Source organism: Scyliorhinus torazame, chromosome 4 (genome assembly GCF_047496885.1).
Source record: "Scyliorhinus torazame isolate Kashiwa2021f chromosome 4, sScyTor2.1, whole genome shotgun sequence".
NCBI classification, from domain to species: domain Eukaryota; kingdom Metazoa; phylum Chordata; class Chondrichthyes; order Carcharhiniformes; family Scyliorhinidae; genus Scyliorhinus; species Scyliorhinus torazame.
The window spans coordinates 35,557,965-35,575,580 of NC_092710.1; the positions used below are offsets into that span (position 1 = coordinate 35,557,965).

At 46.4% G+C, this 17,616-nt stretch overlaps 1 protein-coding gene across 1 annotated transcript in view; it reads right to left on the reverse strand.

Annotated features, from left to right (window-relative positions):
• Positions 1-17,616, reverse strand: part of LOC140411309 (uncharacterized) — a 91,087-nt gene that overhangs the window by 55,665 nt on the left and 17,806 nt on the right. The window contains exon 3 of the mRNA XM_072500430.1: positions 5,409-5,576. Coding sequence (XP_072356531.1) covers positions 5,409-5,576 — 168 coding nt within the window. The remainder of the gene's footprint in view (positions 1-5,408; positions 5,577-17,616) is intronic.

The following is a 17,616-nucleotide window of genomic DNA, read 5'->3' on the forward strand; positions in this document are numbered from 1 at the left end:
GGAGCAAATATGTAAGGAGATTACAGATAGCTGCAAGAATAATAGGGTGGTAGTAGTAGGGGACTTTAACTTTCCCAACATTGACTGGGACAGCCATAGCATTAGGGGCTTGGATGGAGGGAAATTTGTTGAGTGTATTCAGGAGGAATTTCTCATTCAGTATGTGGATGGACCGACTAGAGAGGGGGCAAAACTTGACCTCGTCTTGGGAAATAAGGAAGGGCAAGTGACAGAAGTGCGAGTGAGGGATCACTTTGGGACAAGTGACCATAATTCCATTAGTTTTAAGATAGCTATGGAGAATGATATGTCTGGCCCAAGAGTTAAAATTCTTAATTGGGGCAAGGCCAATTTTGATGGTATCAGACAGGAACTTGCAGAGGTAGATTGGGGGAGACTATTGGCAGGCAAAGGGACGGCTGGTAAATGGGAGGCTTTTAAAAATGTGTTAACCAGGGTGCAGGGTAAGCACATTCCCTTTAGAGTGAAGGGCAAGGCTGGTAGAAGTAGGGAACCCTGGATTACTCGAGATATTGAGACTCTGGTCAAAAAGAAGAAGGAGGCATATGACGTACATAAGCAACTGGGATCAAGTAGATCCCTTGAAGAGTATAGAGATTGTCGAAATAGAGTTAAGAGGGAAATCAGGAGGGCAAAAAGGGGACATGAAATTGCTTTGGCAAATAATGCAAGGGAGAATCCAAAGAGATTCTACAGATACATAAAGGGGAAAAGAGTAACTCGGGACAGAGTCGGGCCTCTTAAGGATCAACAAGGACATCTATGTGCAGAGCCACAAGAGTTGGGTGAGTTCCTGAATGAATATTTCTCATCGGTATTCACGGTGGAGAAAGGCATGGATGTTAGGAAACTAAGGGAAATAAATAGTGATGTCTTGAGAAGTGTGCATATTACAGAGGAGGAGGTGCTGGAAGTCTTAAAGCGCATCAAGGTAGATAAATCCCCGGGACCTGATGAAATGTATCCCAGGATGTTGTGGGAGGCTAGAGAGGAAATTGCGGGTCCCCTAACCGAGATATTTGAATCATCGGCAGCCACAGGTGAGGTGCCTGAAGATTGGAGAGTGGCGAATGTTGTGCCCTTGTTTAAGAAGGGCAGCAGGGAAAAGCCTGGGAACTACAGACCGGTGGGCCTAACGTCTGTAGTAGGTAAGTTGCGAGAAGGTATTCTGAGAGACAGGATCTACAAGCATTTAGAGAGGCAAGGACTGATTCGGGGCAGTCAGCATGGCTTTGTGCGTGGAAAATCATGCCTCACAAATTTGATTGAGATTTTTGAGGGAGTGACCAAGAAGGTAGATGAGGGCAGTGCAGTAGACGTTGTCTACATGGACTTTAGCAAAGCCTTTGACAAGGTACCGCATGGTAGGTTGTTGCAGAAGGTTAAAGCTCACGGGATCCAGGGTGAGGTTGCCAATTGGATTCAAAATTGGCTGGGCGACAGAAGGCAGAGGGTGGTTGTAGAGGGTTGTTTTTCAAACTGGAGGCCTGTGACCAGTGGTGTGCCTCAGGGATCGGTGCTGGGTCCACTGTTATTTGTGATTTATATTAATGATTTGGATGAGAATTTAGGAGGCATGGTTAGTAAGTTTGCAGATGACACCAAGATTGGTGGCACAGTGGATAGTGAAGAAGGTTATCTAGGATTGCAACGGCATCTTGATCAATTAGGCCAGTGGGCCGACGAATGGCAGATGGAGTTTAATTTAGATAAATGTGAGGTGATGCATTTTGGCAGATCGAATCAGGCCAGGACCTACTCAGTTAATGGTATGGCGTTGGGGAGAGTTATAGAACAAAGAGATCTAGGAGTACAGGTTCATAGCTCCTTGAAGGTGGAGTCGCAGGTGGACAGGGTGGTGAAGAAGGCATTCGGCATGCTTGGTTTCATTGGTCAGAACATTGAATACAGGAGTTGGGACGTCTTGTTGAAGTTGTACAAGACATTGGTACGGCCACACTTGGAATACTGTGTGCAGTTCTGGTCACCCTATTATAGAAAGGATATTATTAAACTGGAAAGAGTGCAGAAAAGATTTACTAGGATGTTGCCGGGACTTGATGGTTTGAGTTATAAGGAGAGGCTGGATAGACTGGGACTTTTTTCCCTGGAGCGTAGGAGGCTTAGGGGTGATTTTATAGAGGTCTATAAAATAATGAGGGGCATAGATAAGGTAGATAGTCAACATCTTTTCCCAAAGGTAGGGGAGTCTAAAACTAGAGGGCATAGGTTTAAGGTGAGAGGGGAGAGATTCAGAAGGGCCCAGAGGGGCAATTTCTTCACTCAGAGGGCAGTGAGTGTCTGGAATGGGCTGCCAGAGGTAGTAGTAGAGGCGGGTACAATTGTGTCTTTTAAAAAGCATTTAGATAGTTACATGGGTAAGATGGGTATAGAGGGTTATGGGCCAAGTGCGGGCAACTGGGACTAGCTTAATGGTAAAAACTGGGCGGCATGGACTGGTTGGGCCGAAGGGCCTGTTTCCATGCTGTAAACTTCTATGATTCTAGTATTTTGACCCTCTAAAGGATCATACCCGACCAATATCACCAGGATCACAATCTACCACGATCCATAAGCTCGCCATTGTTAGGCCTTCTCAGTGATTGGATCAAAACCAGGATCTATCTATTACCAGGATTAGAACGTCTCGGTTTTTGGACTCTCCGTAATACCGAACAGTGGCGAGGTTAGAAATTTCAACAGCGACACAATCTGTCACTGCTCGGAGCCATACCAGGAATGATTGTTAATCAGGTTGGAAATCTCACCTGTTTCATTATTTCATGTGTTCAGAATTTGCACGGATAGTGACCCAGTAAATCATTGCTTCACCTGGAAGCCTGTTTAGGAACTGGGAAAATGAAATCTAGTAATGGAGAACGACAGCAGTTAAGTATCATGGACTTGCGCACTAGAATGAGGAGATAATGTTGGGTACGATGACGCAATGACCAGGAGTATTTGTATGGCTGACGGGACGTGTGGGGAGGTCGTGAATCTAGTTGGAAGTGACAGAAATGTTAGAGGATGATCTGTTGAATGTGGAGGCTGCTTGGCTGGACGTTGTACTCAAGGGTTACCAGATAATGCTTCCAGTCTGGGATGCAACAGATTGCAGCAATAACCCCTTAAATGGAACGGGAGTGTTTTGTCAATTCCCATATTTGCGTAATACGACGAGGAACAAGGTAGGAATTTAAGGGGCAGAGGTAGCTCTGTAGAACAGCTAGAATGCATGTGGAGAAATTGGGAAATATTGGAGAAGATCAATCCCAAGAAGTGGCGAGGGAGGAAGCATAATCAATGGGGATGTAGTAGTCGGTAAGAAAACAGGAGACATTGACGAACAACCAATCATTTGAAATGGATGTAACGAAGTCGGAAAAGGAAAGGGAAGTGTCTCAAACGGACCATGTGAAGATGGACGACGGTGAAAATTAGCAGCACAACAAATAACATTTTCCAGCTGAAAAGAAATGAAGAAAATGACAGCGACACAATTCTCAAACTATCCACAATTGTGAGAAGAATAGCAAAAAAGAATGGTCCCTGTATCTCAAACAACGGTAGCACACCTAGCACACATGCATGTTCTCTCAGCGGGACACTTTGGATGTGTAATATCCCTGCTTTTAAACCTCAAATACGCACACCCACACTTTATAAAAAGACCACTGCACAGCGATCAGGACGATATCTCATTTCTATATCAGAACGGGTGAGAAAAAGAGGAGTTCCATCTGCAGTGGAGATTTAATGAAACTGAAAGATTCAATTCCAAATTGGACAGTCGGATTTTCCGAGAAGGAAATTTTGGACAGATGACTATGAAATAGCCTCACGGAGTCTATCAAGTGAGATCCCAACCATTGGCTGTTCAGCTGCAGCATGGGATTTCATGGATCTTAGTGCAAAGTGGAAGACAGAATTGAGAATTGACTTCTGGTGCAGAGCTTGTGCTTCGATGGAGAGAAGTCAACCATGTTATGGGACAGGCGGCGGAGAATGAAGCATCTCGTAATTCCTCTATGGGGAGGAACAAACCGGCAAATAATAGGGAGACCATTCAAACTAAAAGCGTGGAAACATACCAGGCAGAAATTTCAATTAATTAAAGTGTGGGTAAAATCGATGGTTTGATGGAGTATCTGAATATATTAAAGAACACAAGAGAAATTAGGAATCATTAAAACATCATCAAAGGATGGAAAACAGCTGCTGCCATTCCTCGATTTCTAACGTGTGTTAGAAAAATTGCAAAGGAGCAAACTTCATTAACGCAACGGCAGTGATAGGAAACATAATGGAATCAAATATTAAGAGAAACATCGTGAAAAAACTGCAAAATTAACTTTCGTGTCACACAAATGACTGTGCCTAAGAAGAGAACAATCTCCCCATCTCCCCTTGACATTGAATAATATTATAATCTCCAAAGCCTCGACTGTCAATATCCCGGGGGTGACAACTGTCAGGAAAATGAAGGACATAGACTGCATAAATACCGTGGCTTCAAAAGCAGGTCCGAATCTCGGAGTCTGCTGGCCAGGAATTCACCTCCTGATCGCCACATTCCGGCGCCTTCCCGTACCAGCCTCCCCGAACAGGCGCCGGAATGAGGCGGCTAGGGGCTTTTCACAGTAACTCCATTTGAAGCCTGCTTGTAACAATAAGCGATCTTCATTCCATTCCCCAAACCATGCCACAATCCACAAGTTAGAAATGTGATTAATACTTTCCTCTTGCCCTAATGATTGCAGCTTCAACGACAATCAAAGATCGTCAGACTACCCAGAACAAACCTAAATTGAAAGTACCATGAATTCAGCGGACGAATGCAACACATGACCTGAGCACCTTCCGAATAACAACTGACAGACTTGCTCAGTGAACATTTCAACGGCAGATTGATTGCAACACAGTCAGTTTACTGATGTAGCACTTGGATTCGAAATATTAGTTTCCAAAATGCTTCTCGGAAAATAAGTGTTTAAATCGGTTCTGGGGGCATTAGGGGTTCAGGGGAACAGATTCACAAACCATTTAATATGGCAACACGAAAATCTGAAAACCCGTACTAAACAGTGGATTTCATTTTGAGAAAAATGGACGTGGAAGGAAGAACAGTGGAAGTGGAAGAAAAGAACGAGGATTACAATACTGTGACATTGCTGTCGGCATTTCTAATCTCAGTCAGGTGTTGATATTGTAGTTAGTCGTAATGTTCAATGGAAAACGCCACAGAGATAAGTCATTGCGTTGGACTGATTGAAGTTATGGCACTGATCGACTGTTGTACTCGAGCGACAATTAAATCATTTTCAGAATAAAAGCAGAGACCAGCCGTCCCACAGATTTACACAACTTCAATGGCAATATCCACTTACCTGGAACGCCAATGACAGCAAGGATCATGTAGTATATTTTCATCGCCAGTTTAATTTGATGCTGCATGTTGAATGAGAAGTGATGTGTCCCTTTGTATTGCATGCAATCTGTATTATTGCTGAGATGATACATCCCCAAGGCCGTTAATAAATACACTGCGAGATCACCTTTGGGATATTAAGATTGCAACATTGAACAGCTCAGCAGTTTGTTATAGCACGATCAAAGAGATGACATCATCACTTTCAGTGATTGGATCTGTTTATTTTTAACATTTAGATACAGTATAATCAAAGAAGATATAATATGGGTGACATTGATTAAAGCATAATATTAGATTCTGGGTTTTATGCCACCAATGATGCGGCCATCTCAAGTACAACATTGGGTCCACTTCTCGTTGGATTATCCAGTTCCCCAAGTCGCAACACTCCATTCGCTGGTGGCGGCATTCTAAACGACCACCGCTTATCAATGGCGTTTCCCATTGAAGCCACCACGCTCCACCAGGAAATGCGCTGCCGGCGGCAAAATTCAATTCGAAAGGCCGAGAATTTCTCTCAATCTATCAGCAACTCAATTTGCACTAACTGATGCAGATCCCCAGCCGATAGATAACATAGATACATGCATAGAACATATAATGCAGAAGGAGGCCATTCGGCCCATCGAGTCTGCACCGACCCACTTAAGTGCTCACTTTCACCCTATCCAGAAACCCAATAACCCCTCCTAACCTTTTTTGGACACTAAGGGCAATTAAGTATGGCCGATCCACATACCCAGCGCGTCTTTTGACTGTGGGAGAGCACCGGAGGAGACCTACGCAGACACGGGGAGAACTTGCAGACTGCGCACAGACAGTGACCCAGCGGGGAATCGAACCTGGGACCCTGGCGTTGCGAAGCCAAAGTGCTACCCACGTGTGCTACCGTGCTGCCCACCTATCACAAACTGGTATTGGTTCTCTAACTGTTACAGGCGATCCAACTTCTTCTGACTCTCCAAATGGAAGAGAACTTTAAACTCCTACAGATTTTTCTGACTATTGTATGAGGTTCATCTCATTTTTCATCTGGCAATTTACACACCCGAATCAATTTAGCTCCCTTCCACCTCCGTTGGTGTTATTGACGCCAATTTTGGGCCACCCCTCCAATTTTGGCCCTCCTCTCAGTTTTGGTGATCCCATCCCCAACACACCGCCCCTGAGGAGTGTAGGCCTCCCTACTCTATTCTCCTCAAACAGATACCAACATTTCCTCCGTATTAGTCGTCTGCTAAATAATTGTGGGCCAACCTTCAGGATTTCAAGATCCCCAACCCTGTTACATTCATGCTCCCCTGAGATTATGGCACAATCAATTAAAATGGTTCTTCTTTTCTGTTTGTGCCGAGTCTGCTCTGCGTCGCCTGCCCAGCCTCTCCGAACCTCTAAATGAAAACACACTCACATTACCAGACGCCATTTCCTTGTTTGAATTCTCCATACTACATCCGTCAAAACCACCCACTCTATTTTTTACGATTGAACATTTGTCTTCCATTCAACAAATACCCTCTAATCCTCTCGTTGCCCTAAAAATCCCGCCAGCTCAAGCAAAGTTGTGCTGAGGGGGCCCATCTTTAACAACGACATAGGTGGCATCATGGAACCCTCGCGGAATTAATTCCGTGGGAATCTGGTGGGAAGAAATATTCGCTGCTCGGGCTCATACCCAGCACAAAAGAAGGCGTGCAATCATGGCCACTTCAGGACACCACTTCTGGCGTCCGTGTGTCTGAGCCAGAAACATCTTTAGCTGCTTCACAATTAGTTTCCGCCCAACATAAGATGACACGGGACATGCTCGCTGCTGTTTGCACAATGTTCAGCCACATTCATGACTCCTGAAATACTGCAACAGCCAATCATTAAACGCAGCAATACCTGGTACATGTCCAAGTTTGTGCTGCTCAGCAGTAAGTAAAATTTCGCATCTCAAGTGCCAGATAATTATATTTTCCAAACAAAGTGGAGCCATGCTTCTTAACGTTCCCCGCGCCCATCCCTCCATCGACATCCTACGGGTTACAATTGTGTAAATGTTCAACTGGGCCATCCATAGAGACGCTATAGCTCAAATCAGGCCATAGGCTAGGACCTCTGCAGTGTGTAACTCAGCAATGCGCTCCCAAAACCGTGTTCGCCTTCAACAAGGCCCAGCCCTGGTGGGTGACTTAAATCTTGCCATTTGCCTGGGTGAGTGCAGTCCTAACAAGACTAATGGGGCTCAACATTTTCCAAGACAATGCAATAGAGTTGTTCTGACTCCCTTTCCACATGCATCCGCTCTCTCACCCGCCGATGAACAGTGGCAGAAGTGTCTATTGTCAACAAGATTCACGCCAACAACTCCGCAAGGCAGTGTACGGACTTGCCATGCCTTCTACAATCTAGAAAGTCTGTTATGCGACGGGCAGCACGGTAGTATTGTGGATAGCACAATTGCTTCACAGCTCCACGGTCCCAGGTTCGATTCCGGCTTGGGTCACTGTCTGTGCGGAGTCTGAACATCCTCCTCGTGTGTGCGTGGGTTTCCTCCGGGTGCTCCGGTTTCCTCCCACAGTCCAAAGATGTGCAGGTTAGGTGGATTGGCCATGATAAATTGCCCTTAGTGTCCAAAATTGCCCTTAGTGTTGGGTGGGGTTACTGGGTTATGGGGATAGGGTGGAGGTGTTGACCTTGGGTAAGGTGCTCTTTCCAAGGGCCGGTGCAGACTCGATGGGCCGAATGGCCTCCTTTTGCACTGTAAATTCTATGATTCTGTGTACATGGCAATAACACCATATGGAAGTTCCATCCAAGTCACTCGACATCCCCGACTGGAAACATGTTCCTTTACTATCGAGTTAGAATCCAAGAAGTTCTTTCCAAATTGCCCTCTGGATTGACCTACACCACACAGAATTCAAATTTTGAAGGAGACCAATCACTGCCCTCTTCTGAAGGGCAACAGAGCTGGGCAATAGATTATGTCGGAGCCAGTCAACTCCACCATCAGTTAAAGGAATAATTTTAAAAAAAGTAATGAGAGTGCGTGCATTTGTGTAGATTGGCTTTCCAACAATTTGCTGCGGATGGAAAGTTGGAGAGTATGCCTTGTCATGTGCGAAACCATACCCGGCCCCATGCAGGTGTCCCTGCGCATGAGATATACGTGCATGAATGTGATTGAATTTGAAGGTGAGATTTGAACTGAAATGCAGGAAAAGTCAACGACGTTTAACAAATGGATGAACGCAAGCAAATAACGACGCACAGAGCTTTATAAAGAAATTGGGAAGTTGAGAATTGGAGAAAAGGACTTGAGCATGATTTGCTTCTGTGTTCACAAGACAAGGACAGGGGGAGGTATATTGTTGCATAAGAGAATGATGAGTGTAGTCAATTTAACCTCGGTGGAGGAGTAATTTTTAGATGCAGTGATGTGTGGCACACATCAGTCAACTGAGTCAATGAAGCATTGACTTTTGATGGGGAAATTGTATTTCACTGCACCGCTGGGTATTGTATTGAAGGCTTAATCTATAAGGTTTGATGAGGGAAATATTGTTGATGTTGTGTTCACAGATATGCAAAAGAGATGTGTAACACTGCCGCACAGCAGGGTTCATAGAATCATAGATTTGAAAGCGGAGAAAACCATTAAGCCAATCGACTTTACACTGTCAATCTAAAAGGGCAGCCTAATATGCCCAATCCACGTAACCCCAGAACCCCACCTCATCTTCTCATCTTTGGACACGGAGGGCAACATTTCATCTTCGCCAATCCTCCGTCAGCTCCGGCACCTCCAACACCGCAAAAATCACCTCAAGAAGACGTAATAACATCACCTCCACCACAATTTCTGCCAGTGCCACCAATAACGTGCTCCAGAACCCTCGAACCCCGCAATTGTAGACCTGGAAAGCCGATTCTCCTCTACACCCCTCACGGCTATCCTGTACTCCTACAAAGAACCCATTCATTCGCTTCCGTGTCATCCAGGCCCAATGCATTGCTTTCAACTCAAAGAACAAAGAACAAAGAAATGTACAGCACAGGAACAGGCTCTTCGGCCCTCCAAGCCCGTGCCGACCATGCTGCCCGACTAAACTACAATCTTCTCCACTTCCTGGGTCCGTATCCCTCTATTCCCAAAGAACAAAGAACTGTACAGCACAACTGTGTCAGGCTCGTCCGAGCACGTTAATATGTAGCATTGACCCGGCTCAGAATATCACTCCACGCACGCATGCCAACTCCATATCCAACTCCTCCTCCCATCTCTGCTCTACCTCCTCAATCAGTGCGTTCCCTGTGTCTATCCATGGAATTCACTTTTAATCAACTTCAAATTGTAGCCCGAGACGCTGCCAAATTTCTCCAATATACTCATATTCTTATCCATGCAAGCCAGCGGATTACACAAATCACCCGCGGAACAAATCTCTGTGCTTTCTACTCCCACCCACGTCACAATACCTGACAACACACGTGAATCCCGCTGTTGAATAGTCAGAGGTTCTATTGCAACTGCGATCAGAAGTGGTGACGCTGGGAAGTCCTGTCCCGTACCCTTATATAGCCAGCAATACCCCGAGGTAACCGAATTAGTTCTAACACCAGTCATGAGGGCCTCATACATAAATCTCACCCGTGCGACTAATGTTAACCTAAATCCAAACTTACCCAACACCTCCACCTAATGACTCCGCTCCACCTGCAGCCATAGCAACCACAACCACCGGCACCCTCCTCTCAGTAGGTGTCATATCAACATTTAGTAGACGTCTGAGATTAGTAGACAGCCTCCTCCCATCACGGAAACTTTTGAACCTGATGCACCACATCCGGAACACACCCCACAAGCCACAGTGCTTCTACCTGAGCTATAACTTTCAATCTGTACTTACCAAGAGGATTGGCAGGTACGATGCACACTCTAATGGGTCCTTTTCTTTCTTGGGGACTAACGAAATAGACTCATGAGAAAACATGGCCAGTAATTCCCCTCGCGTCAAAGAGGCAGAGAACATCTCCAGGAGATGTGAGGCCAACTCACCCATAAGCCGTCTATAAACCATTCTGGGCCCTGCGCCTTCCCTGACTGTATTCCATCCATTGCTTTAATCGAGTCCTGTAACCCCAGCGGAACCTCCACTTCTCCCACTCAATCTCTGGGAACACGAAACCCTCAAAAAACACGCAATTTCATTCCGCTCCGCCCGGGGTTTAGGCCGACATAACATCTTATAGAATGACTCAAACATTTTATTTACATGCTCCGTTGTCGTCACCCGTTCCACTCTTCCTTCGCTTGTCCTATTTCCCTTGCCGAGGCTTGTCGGCACGATTGATGCACTAGCAGGCGGATAACATTCTCTCCACGCTGACAAAACATTTCTTGCAGTACGAATCTGGCCCATCGCCTTCGCTGTCGTCATCAAGTGAATTCTCCCTGCAGCTTCTCCTGCTCCGCCAAAAATTCCCTTGTGGGCACCACAGAGTCCTGCCAATCAACCACCAGAATTGCACCAATCAATCACTGTCTCTCTGAACGCTTCATCCCGTACCCGTGCGCTTAAAAAGCGTTCACTTCCTACCCATAACTTCGCCTTCAACGCCTCTCAGTGCGTGGAGGACGAGAACCACCTCGCCAAGTGTTGCATCAACCCGATGTGCTGCTTGATGACCGCAATCACCCTTCCGCAAATAAATTCACCCGCCAGTAACGCTAACTCCTTTATACACGAGAGTCCCTGAGACTGACCGACTGTCACCCTAATATTCATCAAATGTGGCATATGGTCTGAGACCACAATTGCCCCATCTTACACCCCATCCTTTTCCGGTGGAATCAAATTATCCACCATAAAACATCTAAACGGGACTACACCGGATGTACAAGGGAGAAGTGTAACCATTCCCTCCCATCTGGATACCGAAACCTCCAACGATCCAGCCTCCGATCTGGTCAATAAACACCCCAGCTCCTCAGCTATTTCCAACTTGACTCACGTCCTACGGCACGATTGATACAGTCCAGGATCCTTCACACAGTTAAAATCCTCACCCATGATGAATTTGTCTGAGCCCAGGTCCAGGATGCCAGCTAAAATCCGCTTAACAAAGTCCCTATCATCCACATTTGGCGCATGAATGCTAAACAGCGCAACCGGAGTCCCTCTAATATCCCACTAACCATGATAAACCGACATCCGGGTCTCACACCTCCCTGGCCAGCACATAGGAGACCTTCTTATTAGATATAATAGCGACCCCCCTCCATTTAGAGTCACATCCCGGGAGAAATGTCTGCCCCACCATTCCATTTGCAATCTAACGTTGTCCATAATCAGCAAATACGTCTCCTGGAGAAATGCCAACTCCATCCCAAAGCTATTACATTGCACGAATGCCCTGCAACGTTTCACGGGTCCATTAAAACTTTGCACATTCCAAGTCAATACTTTCAGCTGGGGCTCCTACCCTCATCCACTCCCAACTATTTAGGTCTGCCATCCCACCTGTAATAGAACCTCCATGTTCCTTTCCCATCCAAGCCACACAAAGTGGCTGCCTCTTCCGCCCTGGCCTGTCCTTGCCTGATAAGCTACGCACCACACCTGCGTCATCACCTCCCCCATCCCCCGAACCCAAACGGCCCTGACCGCTCCCACCGCGGGCACCCCTCCCCCTCCCTCACTGGCCGCCCCCCCCCCCCCCCACATACACACCGATCGCTCCCATCGCTCCCTCTGCCCCATCTAGCAACCCGCCGCGGCCGCCGCCACCACGTTGCTTCCATTCAGCAGAATATTTGCCAGCATGGTAACTCCCTCATGAAGAGCGAAACAAATGCTACCACCCATCTCACGCAAACTCGTAACCCCGCTCCCCCCCCCACCCCCACCCAACGTACCTATCCATCTGTAACCTTCGGTGGGGATCCAGCTTCAAATCTCCCTCCCAGGTCGTACCTCCCGCTTTCCCGACCAAGAAGAGAGAGACACCTAAGACTCTGAAAAATTCCAGCTCAACCATTTTAACACATTAGTAACAAGGCAAACGTGTAACACAACAAAACATTGGTAAACAAAGTGCAAACATTTAAAAACACAGTAGAACCTCACAAAAATGCTCATGCAGAAATCTCACGACATTTGGTTTAATAAAACATTTTTTGAATATTCCAAGAACCACCAACAACGTTCACCATTCAAGCCTCCTCTCACCTATGGTCCTCACTGAAATGGTGTGCCTCTTCGGGAAATTTAAAATAATTATCCTTCCGCTTAAAAGAAGCCACGGTTTGGACGGATACAAGACATTAAACTGAACATACTTCAATAAAAGAATCGCCTTGGCCCGATGAAAGGCAGCTCGCCGCTTTGCCAGGTCAACTCCGATGTCCAGATATATTTGGACCCCCCTGGCCTTCCCACGTACAATCTTTTGTTGTCATTTGCAACGTCAAAATCTATTCTTTCACCTGGAGTGGAGCATGTTAACTGTAATGCCCTTGATGGTCCCCCTTTCCTGGCCCCTGTCTTAACGATCGTTGAGCCCAGTCCACCTCCGGGAACTTTTGCGGGACCCCCTCACCCAGCAGCTTTCCCAACATCTTGGAAACCTATGACTTGGCACTTGTTCCCTCAAACTGCTCCGGTAGGCCAACAAACTGTAGAGTTTGCCGCCTGGACCGATTTTCTTGGTCGTCCACCGTGCCTTTTAGTTCCTTGCAGGCCCATCCCAACATTTCGGTCACTATGAACAGAGACCACCCGTTCCACAGATCGAATTGAATCCTTTGTGATTCCAGGCGCTTTTCACTCTCTAGGGCCTATTCCCTCCCTCCTTGCCACCGCGAAGTAGGTCAACTGCTCCCTCCATTGCCTTCGACCAATCTTCCTGCATCTCCTGCCGATGCTGTCATAGTTTCCTCTTTGATCAGTCCCATCAGTTGTTCTACCACAGTGGAGTGAATGAAAACAAAGTCCGCTCCTCCGCCATTTTATTTATCCGCTCTCTGCATAGCCTTCCCTTTCACTGTCACCCGAATCAACTTGCTGTGTCCCTGCGTTAACCCATCAAAGGTGAATTCACGTTTCACTCGTTTTCGACCAAATCGCGCATTAAACGTGGGGAAAGAAATCGCCCAATCCAAATTCTTCTTCTGGGAGCAACCCTGCATTCCGCCGATCAGAACGTGGGTGCCGAAAAAGAAAACTTAATGTAGAGGACTGTGAAATGTCCGCGCAATTATAAAGATACACAAATGGAAACAAATTGGATTTCACAAAACACGTGCACACAGCGACCCGCCATTACATACACAACCCCAGACACAACAGCACAATGCCAGGCTTTGACAGAGAATTAATCCCTTCCTTTACACGTGCGTGATTTTCATGCTGTCTGCTAGAAATTGACAGGCCTTCACTCTGTTTTTGGTGGTCTAGGACCTGTCAATCAAAGCTTGATGTTTATAAACATTGAGGTTCGAGCACTTTAGAGTTACTGAACTTTGAAGGAATATGAATGGAGCAATGATGGTAGCTACGTGTCTGTGCAAACTGTAAATCACAGGTAGGAAAAAACAGTATCAAAGAGAAATTAATGAACTGCTTTCAGATGCAAATCTGAGGTGTTCAAACACAGCTTACTGGATTTCCCTTTCTAGGAATTTACAGGTGCTGCTTCCTCTTCCTGAGCAAACAGGAGCATTGCCGAAGTAAGTATCGAAGTAGTTCTTTTTCACTGTCTCTGTCTGAACATTCCTCTAACTTCCGTCGGGCGTCCTGACAGCGGTCATTTCCCAAAAGGCTTCCTGACAGGGGTCTCGCTTCTGGGAGGTATGTGGGGTCCCTTTGTTCAGCAAGCCTTGAGGTTCCTTTATTTTGGCGGTCTGAGGGTGTACCTATATTTAGGGTGTTTCTGAAAGTGTCCCTTGATTAAGGTTTGTCTATATGGTGGTATTTTTATTCACGGAGTGACTGTGGGGCGTTCCTTTATTTAAGGGATCTCTGCGGGGGTGGGGGGGGGGTGCAGCTCGAATGAGGGGGAGGGAGGTTGGTACACAGGAATCTAGAGGAGGGGGGCTGAATTCCGATGTGGTGTTTCCAGCGGTAGTCCTCGCGAGGGCGTTATGCTCGAAATGGAGGCCCGATGCTGGGGATCAAGAGACTCTTTTGTCGTTCGGACGTAGTGAAAATCATTTTTCGGAGGGAATTCTCCCGGGAATTTGTAATCTGTGGGGAACACGATCCCAGGGAGCATCGTCTACACGAAATCTCTGATATGGAATTATAGAGGGGCTTTTAACAGTAACTTCATTTGAAGCCTACTTGTGACAACAAGCGATTTTCATTCATGTCATTCATATGCAGAACTAGGGGGCATAGCCTCAAAATAAGGGGAAGTAGATTTAGGACTGAGTTTAGGAGGAACTTCTTCACCCAAAGGGTTGTGAGTCTCTGGAATTCCTTGCCCAGTGAAGCAGTTGAGGCTCCTTCATTCAATGTTTTTAAGATAAAGATAGATCGTGTTTTGAAGAATGAGGGGATTAAGGGTTATGGTGTTCGGGCCGGAAAGTGGAGCTGAGTCCACAAAAGATCAGCCATGATCTCATTGAATGGTGGAGCAGGCTCGAGGGGCCAGATGGCCTACTCCTGCTCCTAGTTCTTATGTTCTTATATTCACACCTGGAGACATTTTATTTCATCCACTGCTGAGGTGCACCATCAAACCTGTGTGGGACCAAATCCAAGGAAACTCTCCAGGGAATTTCAATGCAATGCTTGGACAAGACTCGGATTTCATTCCGGATAAGAGTCTTGATCCTCATGGGATCTAGCGTTGCACGCTCTCGGCCCCTGGTGTGCGTCGGACCAGGTTTTGTCCAATTACAGCATGATAAGGCCGGTCTAATTCAGGTTTAGCGCATGTGGATTTACACATTAATATTAAAAATTAAGCTTGGGTTTGGGGATGTGACTGGCGGAAAAGCAGGGTTGACTGTTCTGATTGTCAATCCCAAGCACCTTTTTGAGGCGTACGATGTGGGTAGTGGCCTGTCAGATTTAAATCTGTATTTTTTAAAACCCGAGATTTACAGATTCATAAACACACCAAAATAATAACGAGATTCCTAGACTTATATGACTAAACATTCTTTATGCTGACTCAGTTAGACAATGAGATGGGTGGGATGGTGGCGGGTTGGATCGGGGTACATTTCTTTTTCCTCATTTTCGTTGCTGGTGCACTTCGAAACCGCACGTTGTTGTTGCTAAGATCGTGCAACGACAACACTGTTTAGATGCAGGGAATGTTTGATCGCTTCTGGTTTGGGTCACTGTCTGTGTGGAGTCTGCAGGTTCTCCCCGTGTCTGCGTGGGGTTTTTTCGTGTACTCCGGTTTCCTCCCACATGTCCCGAAAAACGTGCTGTTAGGCAATTTGGACATACTGAATTCTCCCTCTGTGTACCCGAACAGGCGCCGGGATGTGGCGACGAGGGGCTTTCCACAGTAACATCATTGCAGTGTTGATGTAAGCCTATTTGTGACAATACAGATTGCTATTCTTAAAGGCTATCTTCTTCTTTACCTTTCGGTTATTTTACTAGCAATTGTAATTCTGGGCCAGATGTGTGCGGCCCTCCCACCTGCACCATTTACTACCTGATGGGCAATAATACAGCGCATTTAGTCGTTGCTATCACTAAAGTCATCCAGGATTTTTTTTTAAAAAGCATTATATCCTGTGTAATATCATTGTGTTACCGGGCAATAATGGTCGGGGATACATTAATCAAGGAAGTAGACCGGCTAGTCTATGGTTCTAGACATAACTCCAGAATGTTGCGTTGTCTCGGGGGTGCCAGGGTCATGGAAACCATATAACTCTTGTGGGGCTTTGGGAAGGGCGGAGCCATCTGTCCTGTTCCATTTTGCGACCAATAGCACAGGAAGAAAGATACATGAGCTCCTGCAAACAAAATGTACTGCGTTAGGACCTCAACGAAAAATAGGACTTCAGGTGGTACGATTACACAGTGGTTCAGCACAGGGACCCGTGTTTAATTCCAGCCTTGGGTGAATCTGTAAACTTTGCACTTACTCTGAGAGTCTGCATTTGTTTCCTCTGGGTGTTACACCTTCCTGCCACAGATCAACGATGGATTTTCCATGATACATTGTTCATTTGAGCCCAAATGTGCGATGCGCAAGTCGCCATATACCGAGATGACTTTCCCCTTTGAGGGGAGAGTTGCCTGGTAGTGGTTTAACCTGAGGCGACAGGAGATATTGAGAAGGCCGGGCCTTCATGAATAACCTCAGCCGGTGCGGGAATTGCACCCAATCCGCTGGCCTCGCTCTGCAGCTGTGTAGCCAACTGAGCGAAACAGGCTACCAGTATTACATTTGTGCAGTGTAGGTGGATTGATCACGAACAATGTGAACGTTTATGGTGATCAGACGGGGGACGGGGGGGACGGGGGGGACGGGGGACGGGACGGGTCGGGGACGGGGGGGGGGGGGGGGGGCTAAGTAGGTTTTCTTTCAGAGGGCCAGTGCAGACTCAATGCGCCGAATAGCCTCCTTCTGCACTGTAGGGATTCTGCGAAATTACTTCAAGTGCCAGAGATAAGTAATTATATGAACATTGGCAGAGAGAAGATGACTGCATGGCTGGAGAGATAGTGCAGGAGGGACGGCATTGGTATCCTGCTCCAATAGGTGCTATTCTTGGGGAATAATCTGTTTAATCTCCATAGGAAGGGGACCAATACTCTCGCCGGAAGGTTTGCTATCGCTCTTCGGTGGATTGAAACTGAATGGTAAGGTGGGTGGGATCCTGCCAAGGAAATCCAGCGGGGAAGTAAGCTGAGTTGGAATTAGAAGCTGAAACGCCAGTCAGACTGATTAGCAGAGGAACATAGCCTTGAAAAGAAAGAAGTGAGTCTAACAAGACTAAATTGAATATATCTTACTGGAAAGATCCTGAGGAACAAATGAGACATGCTAAGGGCACAGATAAACACATGGGAGTATGATATCACAGCTACGACCGAGTTGATTGAAGGATTGTTAGCTCAACATTCCTGGTTATGGAGTATTCAGACCAAATGCAGAGGCGATTGGAAGTGGCGGGGTCGCGATATTGATCAGGAAAT